The 13,245-nt window shown below is 41.1% G+C and overlaps 1 protein-coding gene across 5 annotated transcripts in view; it reads left to right on the forward strand.

The window, feature by feature from the left end:
• The window catches only part of ARHGAP28 (Rho GTPase activating protein 28), a 220,369-nt gene that overhangs the window by 180,046 nt on the left and 27,078 nt on the right, over positions 1 to 13,245 (forward strand). For all 5 annotated transcript variants that reach the window (XM_073550932.1, XM_073550935.1, XM_073550934.1 and 2 more), the window contains 3 exons: positions 1,796 to 1,878; positions 9,236 to 9,433; positions 11,410 to 11,553. In XM_073550932.1, the coding sequence (XP_073407033.1) occupies positions 1,796 to 1,878; positions 9,236 to 9,433; positions 11,410 to 11,553 (425 nt within the window). The remainder of the gene's footprint in view (positions 1 to 1,795; positions 1,879 to 9,235; positions 9,434 to 11,409; positions 11,554 to 13,245) is intronic.

Raw genomic sequence — 13,245 nt, forward strand, 5'->3', positions numbered from 1 at the left:
AGAAGTGGTGAGTTCTCCTTCAATGGAAGTCTTCAAACAGAGGCTGGACAGACATCTAACTGGGATGATTTAGCGAATCCTGCTTTGAGCAGGGGGTTGGACCAGATGGCCCAGGAGGTCCCTTCCAACTCTACGATTCTATGATTCTATGATTCTATGATTCTACCTTATAGGTTATACAGTTCCCGATATTAATCCCACATCAGGGCTACAAGGGATAGCCGTCGTGGAGCGGAGGCGCCAAATTCGCTTTCTAATAGGGTGCCAACCTCCGCTGTTAAGTAGCTGCACTATAGGGAGAGTTCATATTTATTTCTTTAGTGCCTTGTTTTAATATATCAACACTTTTTTTCCCTTCTGCCAAGCAGACTGACCAGCTCCTTTATACTAGAGGATCCTTGGAGCTGGATTAAAGTCCTTTGTCAGTCTTATAACTGTTATGTATTAGTAAGTTTTTCTACCCTGTTCCCAAGTAGGGTCTAGCAAGGTTAGAAGGGAGAGATGTCGCTGAGCAGGGGCTCCAATACGCAGGAATAGGGTGCCAACCTCCGCTGGCAGGTAGGGCTATACAGTAATATAGCAGGGACAGGCACCCCCCTTCCCCAGCTCTTCTATCTTGTGTCGCCACTTTAAAGTTGGTGATGGTATTCTGTGTATTTCACTTTTTGTGTTTAAAAAAACTTTTTAAGAATATTAAAATGAAAGTTTCAGAGCTTCTAGCACCCACCTCAAACAAATCGTTATCAGTGGACTTTGATAGAAGCAGTAAGTGACACCAGTATCGACCCCAAAAGATGATTCATTTGAGGATGGTGCTTGAAGCTATGGGACGGTGCTTGTGTCACCCCCTGACAACGTCTTATTTCACAGTTAGAAGATGCCCGACTGCACTCTGCTTCTGTCACCATGGATCAGGGACATCTTTAGAGTGCGTTAATGCAAGAAGCTGTAGTAACTCCAACGCTGCCCCTTGATGATTTAGTGTTCCAGAATGGTTGATAGACACTGCAGGGAAGTGAGTGCAGCCCCAGCCTCCTGTGATGTCCTGTTTGAGACTCCTAGCATTAGAAACATCACAGGAAGTGAAATGAAAAAGACATTTAGGGATTAGCTAAATAGGGAGAAGTGTGGGATATTTCATAATATAGCTAATTACAAAAGTGGTTATGGTGCAAAGATAGATATTTAGAAAGGACATTTTAGGTGCTGAACAACCTCTTTAAATACCCTGAATGTCTTTGTATGAGAACTGAGGCATATAAAGATTCAATAGACTTCTATGGGTGCAAGAATAAAGGCCTAAGCTAAACGCTATGTACATTCTTTTAAGTCAATTTCTGCCTGTAAGCATAGTTGTATAAGAATCTGTTGCCATTTGGGACAATTAGAAGTCACATTCTGTCATATTGTCTACCACTAGACTTCTTCCTAGTGAGATAAAAATGTCCTTATCAAGCACCAGCTCAGACAATAGGTCATTTATAACTTTAAAGAATGTAGTCAGGGAGCTTGTTTCTGAGCTTTTTCATGTGTTTGCTGATATTGTTCCGGCGGTGGCAGCTTTCTAGGTCACTCATACAATAAATAAGTCCATTGTGCCAATACTTTTCTGTAGATTATGTGTAATTTATGTCATCGGATGATGTCAAAGACAGAATTATGACAGGGTAATCTCTCAACTCTGGGTTGTTTTATAAAACAAATCCTCATGAGAACACAGTAAGACTCTTGGTAACTAATCAAATTTCAGACTTTCATATAAGAATTCTTATTTCGGTTATTTTCATTTCTTTAGAAATCTCCAAGATCAAATTGCAGCTTCAAGCTCTTCATCTATTAATCATGCTTCTGCCAGATGCCAACAGAGATACTGCCAAGGTAAATTAAATTAGAAACAGTATCATAAAATATTTCTAGGCATTTCCTTTCAGGAGTAAGTCGTAAGTTCACTGCAATCATTTCACATGTTGATTATATTTGCATTGTTTATCTAGAAAGAAAAGCCAAATATTGCACTTGGCAGCTCATGATAATAAATCCTTGGTACATGGAAGCTACAGTGTAAGCAGATCTTATAAGGGCATCTTATCATAAAAAATGATAAGAAAAATAGGAATCCTTCCAACAGGTATCAATGTCATTATAATAATAATAGCTACAGTTGTGGCCAAAAGTATTGACACCCTTGCAATTCTGTCAGATAATACTCAGTTTCATCCTGAAAATGATTGCAAACACAAATTCTTTGGTATTATTATCTTCATTTAATTTGTCTTAAATGAAAAAACACAAAAAGAATTGTCCTAAAGCCAAATTGGATATAATTCCACACCAAACATAAAAAAGAGGGTGGACAAAAGTATTGGCACTGTTCGAAAAATCATGTGATGCTTCTCTAATTTGTGTAATTAACAGCACCTGTAACTTACCTGTGGCACCTAACAGGTGTTGGCAATAACTAAATCACACTTGCAGCCAGTTGACATGGATTAAAGTTGACAACCTCTGTCCTGTGTCCTTGTGTGTACCACACTGAGCATGGAGAAAAGAAAGAAGACCAAAGAACTGTCTGAGGACTTGAGAAACCAAATTGTGAGGAAGCATGAGCAATCTCAAGGCTACAAGTCCATCTCCAAAGATCTGAATGTTCCTGTGTCTACCGTGCGCAGTGTCATCAAGAAGTTTAAAGCCCATGGCACTGTGGCTAACCTCCCTAGATGTGGACGGAAAAGAAAAAAATTGACAAGAGATTTCAACGCAAGATTGTGCGGATGTTGGATAAAGAACCTCGACTAACATCCAAACAGGTTCAAGCTGCCCTGCAGTCCAAGGGTACTACAGTGTCGACCCGTACTATCCGTCAGCGTCTGAATGAAAAGGGACTGTATGGTAGGAGACCCAGGAAGACCCCACTTCTTAACCCGAGACATAAAAAAGCCAGGCTGGAGTTTGCCAAAACTTACCTGAAAAAGCCTAAAACGTTTTGGAAGAATGTTCTCTGGTCAGATGAGACAAAAGTAGAGCTTTTTGGGCAAAGGCATCAACATAGAGTTTACAGGAGAAAAAAAGAGGTATTTAAAGAAAAGAACACGGTCTGTTATGATTGAGTCACCATAGGAGGCAAAAATAGAAATGCTAGCTAAGTCCAGAAAACCAGAGAAGTTGGCAGCTATCGGATTGCAGACCCCTGAACCTATCAACACAACTAGCAGTAGCCGTGGGGGGCTCCTACGATGCCCTAGGCCCCTCGATCACAGCCGGAGGACTACATAGCCTAAAGACAGAAAGGGAAATCTAAACTGCCCCAGAGCAGACCCCAAAGCAAAAGGCAGCCCCCCACATATAATGACGGTGAAGCAAGAAGAAAGAACAAAACACAGACAAAGATAGACTGAGCAAAGATGGGGCCCAAGCTAGCTTAGACAGGAAAGGACAGGAAGGCTGCTGTCTGCAATCCATGAAAAACCCTATGAAAATAAGAGCCAACAAACTGACAGTAAAAAAGGCCCTGAAGAAGCTAGGCTTCAAAAAAGGCTATGTCAGTACTCAGGAATATTCTGAAGACTGAGCAACAGGCAAAAGGAGATTCAGCTCACCCCAGCAGGGAATGGCAGAATCCAGAAAAGCAAGGAAAACAAAACACTAAATGCAAAAAGGCAAAGCAGAAATCTTAGCTTTAGATGAGCAGGAATCAGACTGGTTTCCTAGAAGTCCACAGAGAAATCACCTGCAGGCCAGAAGGGCGTCAGCAGCTTTATATCCAGTCATTAACTCCACTCAGCCAGTCATCATCATCAGCCCCAGGTGTTTGACAATCAGGCTCACTACCTTTCTTCACCAGAAGAGGGAGTTCCTCGGGCCTCAGTAGTGAAGGGGAAAATGAACTCACAACAACGGTCCTTACAGTGAAACATGGTGGAGGCTCCCTGATGTTTTGGGGTTGCTTTGCTGCCTCTGGCACTGGACTGCTTGCCCGTGTGCATGGCATTATGAAGTCAGAAGACTACCAACAAATTTTGCAGCATAATGTAGGGCCCAGTGTGAGAAAGATGGGTCTCCCTCAGAGGTCATGGGTCTTCCAGCAGGACAATGACCCAAAACACTTCAAAAAGCACTAGAAAATGGTTTGAGAGAAAGTACTGGAGACTTCTAAGGTGGCCAGCAATAAGTCCAGACCTGAATCCCATAGAACACCTGTGGGGAGATCTAAAAATGGCAGTTTGGAGAAGGCATCCTTCAAATATCAGGGACCTGGAGCAGTTTGCCAAAGAAGAATGGTCTAAAATTCCAGCAGAGCATTGTAAGAAACTCATTGATGGTTACCAGAAGCAGTTGGTCACAGTTATTTTGGCTAAAGGTTGTGCAACCAAGTATTAGGCTGAGGGTGCCAATACTTTTGTCTGGCCCATTTTTGGAGTTTTGTGTGAACTGATCAATGTTTTGCTTTTTGCTTCATTCTCTTTTGTGTTTTTTCATTTAAGACAAATTAAATGAAGATAATAATACCAAAGAATTTGTGTTTGCAATCATTTTCAGGAAGAAACTGAGTATTATCTGACAGAATTGCAGGGGTGTCAATACTTTTGGCCACAACTGTATGTGATAGGATGGGATGGGAGAATAAGTTTAATTCCAATTCCCGTCTTCATGGCCTTGAGAGCTTTACGTAAGGACAAAATGATGTGTGTCCACATTGTGACTGACCTCAGTAAGGTTGAGAAGTGTTACTATAAGATAATAATGATAATAAAAATTGGGTTATTTTATATTTTGTTGAAAAATTTACGTAAGGTGATCATAACATTAATTATGAATATTATGCATTTTGTTTTCAAACATCATCCTGTCAAATTTAAGAAAAAACAAGACATCTTGAACTGTCATTTACTGATTGTAGGCGCAAGTGAAGGAGAGGGTTGCCTGCTACCAAGATTCTGATCAGACGCCTCTCATCGAGACAAACCAGATCTCTCAGTTTGCATTGATGATGGGCAGTACCCTGAAACAATGTCTGCAAATTGAGATTCTGGCTTGGCTTTTATCCTAATTCATGTGACAAGGCTCGTTAAAGGGTCGATATTAACTTTTAGGATTGCTACTTCCAATAGATGGCAATAGAGTTCTAGTCATCTTCTCTGAAGAGACAATTGTCAGATTTATTTTCCTACAGAGGCATTGCAAGGCTTAAAAGTCTCTTCACCTTGGCATGTCACTCCCCGCAAGAAGAAACGTTACCTATTGGATCATGATCAGACGTCTCTCACCCAGACATACAAGATCTCACACTTTGTACTGACGAGGGGCAGTACCCCAAAACACAGTGTCTGCAAATTGAGATTCTGGTTTGGCTTTTATGCTAAGTCATGTGGCAAGGCTTGCTAAAGGGTCGATATTGACTTTTACAATTGCGACTTCCAGTAGATGCCACTAGAGTTTTAGTCCTCTTCCTCTCAGAAGAGACATTTTGCAAATCTGCTACCAAGATGATATGGTCAAATTCAGTTATGTCCATGCTATAGTGGTAACCAATCAGACTGCGATGAGACCCATAAGAAAGATTCCCCATCTATTTTATGCATATATAATGTAGTAAACCTTCACAAGATCTAACATAGACCCAAGGGCATAACTATAATAGGTTCAGGGGTTGCATTCACACCTGGGCCCTAGAGTCTGGGGTCCAAAAAGGTTCATTTGGCTCACATGAAAATATGAATACTATTAGACTATGTGCACACGCTGCGGATTCACCAGCGGATTTTTCCGTGCGGATCCACAGGTAAAACCACAGGTCAATTTACCTGCGGTTTGACACCTGGACAATGGAATAGGTGGCAAACCGCAGCGGAATCCGTAGAAAGAATTGACATGTCAATTCTTTCTGCGGATTTAAAACCGCGCTGCAGCTTTTCCGCAGTGAAAAAAACGCAGCATGTGCATTGCAGATTGTAAATCCCATAGACTTACATGGTACTGTACAGTGTCTGCAGAACTGCTGTGGATCCGCAGAGGCCAAATCCGCTGCGGATCTGCACATAGCCTTAGTGTTAATGACTATAGGTTGAGGGCCTTGTTAGAGATTTTGCATTGGGGCCTAGGAGCTTCAAGTTGCTCCACTGCATGGACTTCTATATTATAAATACAATAAAGGAAAAGGAAAACTGTCCAAGGCTCACACGTTTCTTTTGTTTTGCAAAATATTGGTAGGAGAATATATTAACACTAGAGCTTCCTGTTTGTAGAATGTAAAGATTTCTGTAGAAATCTTTATATTCCAAGAAAGTCACATTCCAAAAGTTACATTATCAAAACCCGGGCATTATTATACAGGTTATTAAGGATAGGAATATGTGGAGTTTGTTTGGAACCAGACTGGTTTAAAATGGAGGATTTATAAAGATCTGGTTAAAGAGAATCATCAGATTATTGCCCATAATTCTGTGGTCTTCATACTCACAATTTTCACACTGCTCACTTAAGGCCCCGTTACACATAACGATGTCCCAGTGATCCCACCAACGATCCGACATGGATGGGATTGCTGGGACATCGCTAGGCTGATCGCTGGTGAGCTGTCACATAGACAGCCCCTCCAGCGATCAGGACCAGCGAGCAAGCTGGTTTCTAATGTAAACATCGGGTATTCAGGAGCCGCGGCTATTGGATACCTGCTGTTTACCTTGGAAACCGGCGAACACGCTGGTTTCCAAGGTAAACATCGGGCATCTAAGAGCCGCCCGGCTCCTGGATACCAGCTGTTTACATTAGAAACCAGCGTCCAGCGTCGCTGATCGCTGGTCTCTCGCTGCCACACGCAGCGATGCGTGCTGGCCAACAGGAGACCAGCGATCAAAAAGTGGCCCAGGCCGAACGAGCACGATCAGCGATACCTGGCAGGGGGGCCGGTCTCTGATCCCTGTCACACACACAGCGATCTCGCTGGCGAGATCACTGTGGCATCACAAAATCAGTGATCTCGCTAGCGAGATCGCTGTGTGTGACGGGGCCTTTAGCCTCACAATTCTACTACTGCTTCCTGTTCTGTAGAGATCACTTATCAGCAGTCATCTCTTTATCATCACAAGCCAAAAAATTGAACAAACTTTTCTTGCATATGTTTGATTGTTCTATGGATCTGTGTTTTTTTTTTCAAATTGCTCTGGGATAAATTTGAGCATTATTAATTGCAACTTTAATCGGTTTATCAACTATGAAAACAACTTCATTTCAATCACTGTGTTCCTCTGTTAGGGTTTACTCACACTGCCATATAACACGGTTGAGGCCAATCCGATATTTTATCAGAAAGCACTCTGCCTAATGTTATATTATGGGGCAGTGCAGATAAATGAGAAAAAGATCGCAGAATGCTGCAAGTGCATTCGAGAATCGGATCGTGCTCAACTGTTCAAGTCTATGTGTGCATGTGAAACATAAGAGTGCACTCGCATGACAGTTCGATTAACATGGACTCCAACATTGGAAGAGATGGAGAAATGACTTTCATCCATCTCCTCCGCTCCAGTGCTATGAGAATCGGAGCACAGTGCACTGACATTCAGTTCGAACTCTGACAGAGTTTGAGATAAGTGTCATTTGCATAATTAGCCTGATTCTCTAGCTGTGGGAGCGAGCTCTCATACAAAATAACAGCTATTTGCCCCTCTGGTGCAGTCCTTGTTATAGTGTTTTTAATGTTGGTTCTCCTGGGGCTCATGTGACCTTGTTATGTCACACAATCTCTCTGGCCAATCAGCGGACACTTCACTGTCCCCTACTACGGACAAAACAGACATCCGGAGGAAGTGAGAGATTCAGTTTCTCTGTCACCTCCTCTAGACGTTAGTTACATTCATAGAAGGGGAGAGTGAAGTGATTGCTGTTTGGCCATGTGGGGAAGGTGACTTGACGGACAGACGTGACTGGTAGAAGGAGGGGACGGTTTGTGCACAGGAGACGGAGATTGACAGGATAGAAGGGTGACAGCTAGGAAAGGTAGATAGGAGAGTGCAGTACCGAGAAATGACCACAAGATGGCAGGGGGGAGTAGTTCAAGACTCAACAACAGCTTATGGCTTGAGAAATGCTTAGCCATGGGGGGCGGGGAGATAGGGACCCAGGAGGGGAATTCCCGGTGAGAGAGGGGATAAATAGAACAGGATAAGGTTCCAGGCAGGTTAGTCCCAGGAGGAGTTCGGTAGAAGATGTTGAAGAGAGAAGAGCTCGACCAGGGGACAGACAGCAAAGAAACAGTCAGGGGGGTGGCCCTGACCCGACGGACTGCAGGACAGACGAGGCCCCGGGGGTACCGATTGGACGATGACCACGGGCAGGTGAAGCGCTGGCGGTAGATTGGTCTAGGATAGCCCCAGCGAAAGATCCGTGAGGGACGTTACTTCGACTGGAGCAAAGGTGCAGGTATCTGGGCCTAGAGACAGAGAACTGTACAGAAGCTGCGGTACGTGGTTGCGGTCGTCAGGAAGACGACGAATAAATCCGGAACTGCTACTATTGAAATCTTTCTCCGCCTCGTCCTTGCATCGCCTGGTGTCTGTCATCCGGACAGGGTAAGCAGTGGTCCACCCCCCCAAGCCCGGCCCCTACCACAGCCGCATGGATTGCAAGACACAATAATGTCACGAGATCCCCGGGAGAGCCGGCATCAACACAACTAGAACTGTGACAGTGTCAGAAATGTGTATAACTATTATTTTTTTATAAGGAGGAACATAGTGATTGAGCATTGGTTGTCCATGCAGTGGACAAAGAAAGGACTGTAATATGTTTGATCACTTGGTTTCATAAAAATACCCAAAAGCTATAACCTCTCCTTAGTTTAGAGGTAGTCACTGTGTGTAAACTTCTAGTACAAAATATATAATTTGTATATAGAGACCTGTTATATTCTATCTTGTACTGGTAACTGAAATATTAACTGATTATTACTAACCCTTAACGTTCTCGAAGGGACTTTTCAAATGTTTTATCCATTGTAATTAGTGTGCGCATTGGTTGATTTTGTAGGGAAATAGACAACTTATCTTTTTGAGGAATGTATTTTCTTGTCTTTGATATCTGAAAATGAACTGTTACAATGAATCTAGTTATTTTATTGTAAACAAAATGTGAATTTGTAACTTGAAGTTGGGGGTTTCTTGGGATACTGGGTGTCTATGTTTTGTTCCTATAAAGATACATAATTAAAAAAAAATATTATCCTTTTTTTTTCTATTAGGCTTTACTTCACTTCCTAAAAAAAGTTGTGTCGAACGAAGAAAAAAACAAAATGAGTTTATGGAATGTATCTATGATCCTTGCACCAAACCTGTTTATTTCCAAAGGTAAAAGTGCCAACCAAGAAGAAATGAAGGCGGCAGCATATACGGCACACATCGTTCGACTTTTAATTAGGTATCAGGACATTTTATGGACGGTGAGAAAAACAGTTCCATGTTAAGATTTTAGAAATAACAGGTTCTAATATAATAAAACACGAATTTCACATTCTAAAAGTCAATGACCGTAATTTATTTTTCAATGCACAAATGCAATGTTTGAGACCCAATTATAAATTTACTTTATCAAAACAGTCTGTCAGGTACCAGAGTAGCAGTGGACATAAGGATCAGACATATTGAATGTACACATTCAATTACCGGTAACTTTTATTATCAGAGGGAAGCTTCTCCTAAAATTGCCCTTTAGTGACCTACTTCACTCTATATAATCATCACATGCCCTCTTAGCCAAGCACAGCATGTAAATGTATTGAGAGAATCAGGTAAGCTCCAAAAGATAATTTTACCAGGAGGATGATACTGGAAAGTTTGCACTGAATGGTGTTAGGATATGTATAATCTATTAATGTTATAGGTTGGCTTTAGTTTGATTATGTTATACAACACTTATACACCACTGAAGTAATTTTGATAATGCATTTTCCCTGGCTCTAGTAATATAATTGCCAGTTGCCATCTTCTGCTCTTCCCGGTGTCACACCAGTCCCTTTCGCCTTCTTGTGACTGCATCTTCTGACTGACCAGAGGTAATGGTCACAAGTCATCAATGCAAGTCTGAGAACCTGGTTCTGGATCTCATAGATTTACATTGAGAAGTGATTTCTGGCTCACCCAGCAAACACTGGAGCCATTAAGTAAGTAACAAACAGCAGAAGACAATCGAAGCGGTGCAGAGAATAGAAGAAGATGGCGGATGATAAGCATATTACCAAGCTGATAAGTTAGCCCCACGAGGAAGCCCAAGAGAAACACACATTGGGTCTGTTGACTGCCTCATCAGAGTAGGACAACATGGGTAAGGATATGGACTAACTGATATGTAATCTCCATATATGCATGGGTCTGCTGTTTGAGATTCTGTTCGTTTTCCCAGTATTCTTAAACTCAATGAATGTGATTGACTATCATGAATTACATTTTTACCAGCAATACCTCTGTGTATATTTGGTGTTTTTGAAATATTGAGACGCACTTTATTTGTAGTATTACTTGCACTATTTGGAAGAACTTTTTTTCAGTATCCAGCCCCCATGTCTACTTTACATATTTAGGATGATCTAGTCATCCTGTTCCCCTGAGCCAATCATTATTTCCTTGCCTTCATATGTAATGTACATGTTTTTTATTATATATGTAATTTTTTTCAATAAACTTTGTAATAATTTTTGAAAGGACTGGTACTCCTTGTTTTTTGGTGTTGAATTGATAAGTATACAACTAGGGGCAAGGAACTTACATTAGTGATACCACTGCAGCAGTGAAACAAAAAAAAGTATGTTACGTATTGCTTCAAGTGTATATTCTTCCTGCAATACTTAATGGGTTATTCCAAAAATCATAAGTTATCACTTTACCATAAAATAGGTGATAGCTTGCTGTTCACGAAGGGCCCAACGACTGGAAACCTAATGATATCTCACGAATGAAGCTCTGAAACCTCGAGAATGGGGCTGCAGAGCCCCGTCTTTGGAGGTGTGCATTCTCGATTTCCGGTCCACTCCTTGTCTATGAAACTACTAGAAATAGCCGACTGCTGTACTTGGCTTTCTCCAACAGCCCCATAGACAATGAATGAATACAGTTTCTTAGTTCCAGAACTCTATTCTCAGGATAGCTGAGTATCCCTGTGGTCAGACCCCCAGTCACCAGCAAGTTATGAATAGGGGATAACATGCAATGTTGGGAATAAACCTTTAAGATTCATCACTCCACTATATGCCTTTTGGCAACAACTGCAGCTACATTTGTAATGCAAACCACAGGACATCTTTCTACTAAATTATACAAGTCTGCAACCTATTACTTCTATGTAAAACATCAAGCCTGTAAAAAACTGATATGGTACAATCTATTTTATAGATGTCTTAATGTTTATTTTCTGTGTTTATAGGTTCCAGCCTTTCTTATTTCCCAAGTGAGGAAAATGAATGAGGCCGCACTGAACAATACCAAGAAGCAGCTTATTTTTGATAAAAGTGTAAGGAAATTATTGAGGAGAAAGACAATGGAGCGTGAAAGACCTGAAAGAAGAGAGGTGAGGAGAATCTTCTGACCTTAGACAGAATATTACCATTTGTGTGAATTCACATTTATATGAAAGAAATTGCATAGATGGAAAATACTGAAGAGTCATTTACACAACTATCATCCATGAGGATGGAGGAATCTTAACATTATAAATGTACACAAGTGTTCGGTCTTTTTTGGCCAAAATATGCAAGCTCAAAACCTATGTCCAGGGTAAGTGCAAGTGTATGTTTATCAGTATTTTGCATTTGTTCAACCTCCCTTATACTGTATGCCATTGTGATTAACAGTGATTACTTTGATATTAACTATTTAACACAAACACTACAATCCATTTCATAGGGAGTTAAGAAGGCTGTCCATAGGAGGACACGTTGAAAGACCTGACGGATTCTAAGTTAGCTCATTCTGGAGACAGCAATAAATATGTCAACGCAGAGATAATAGACATTAGCCAATTCTAAGCAGGAAGCATCATGCATGGAAAGAACATGTCACCAGAAGATCATAAGAACATGCTATTTATTGAGACATGTAATGACAAACAGCCCTGCTCTCCTCACTGATCTCTGCAGCTTTTGGGTAGAGTACAACATACAGTAGCTGACTGTGATTGCAAACACCTCCAGATATCCTCTCCTGGCAGTGAGTGTGGACTGAGGGACATAGCTGACGGTACTGTGAGAGGAGAGTTGCAGTTGCAGAGGTGTTTGTAATGACATCTCTGATGCACTAACTTTTCCCACACTGACTGTCCTCAGATGAAAGGTAGAGGAGTTTGTAATGACACTGAGCTTACCTGTACTAATTACACAGTAGCTGCATAGATTTGAGCTTAAAGCAGGTCTGTCTGTCATTACATCTCACAGAAGAACGTATGTCCTACTGATGTTTTGGGAGCTTGTTTTTTTTTCATGCATAATGCCTCCTGCTTATGATTGGTCAACATTATGCAGAGGAAAAATTTCATGCCCACAGAGCCAAATCTTTGGTAATGCTCAGCTTGGCTAATTATAACTTGTAACCTAAATTTTACAAGCTGAGATCTTTGCAATGGAAATGAGAAATGAAAAAAAAAGTCCTGCCTATGACATTGGGTGGAGCCAAGCACATAGTATACATGGGGTCCTTCAGTTAGACCTCAGTCACGTATGAGTATGAATTACCAAAGGGCTAGTTTAAAGGAAGTATACATATCTATGTAAATGTTTACAGTACTGATCAGAAACCATCTATTTAAGAATATGCACCAGACTAAACAAAAGAGTCAATGGAACTAAGCTGGAAAATACAACAGGAAGTTAGATAATGTCAGCTAGTAAATGTATGGAACGGTCATTTAACTAATGTGGCCACAAGATGTCTAGATTGGATAGTATTTCCTTCAAGAACTCTCCTAATGCAAAAATCTGATACATGCGACATGAGATGTGATGTAAGGATTCTTTCCCATTACACACAAATAAGTATTGCCCAAGCATTTATCAACTGTGATGAGAATAATGAGCTGTTGGGGAATTTTGGGTGTATGATGAGTCACTTCAGCTGTGAAATGTGTTGGCATGTCAGATGGTCGTGTTAACTATGAAATACTTGGGGTGTCAGTGAAACACTATGTGATCTATAATACAAATACTCCTATTACTTAATAATCCACTTGTATATTAGTCGGTTTTGTAGTCAGGTAAATCACTGAAAG

Source organism: Dendrobates tinctorius, unplaced genomic scaffold (assembly GCF_039654945.1).
Source record: "Dendrobates tinctorius isolate UK_male_01 unplaced genomic scaffold, ASM3965494v1 ptg000171l, whole genome shotgun sequence".
Classification (NCBI taxonomy): domain Eukaryota; kingdom Metazoa; phylum Chordata; class Amphibia; order Anura; family Dendrobatidae; genus Dendrobates; species Dendrobates tinctorius.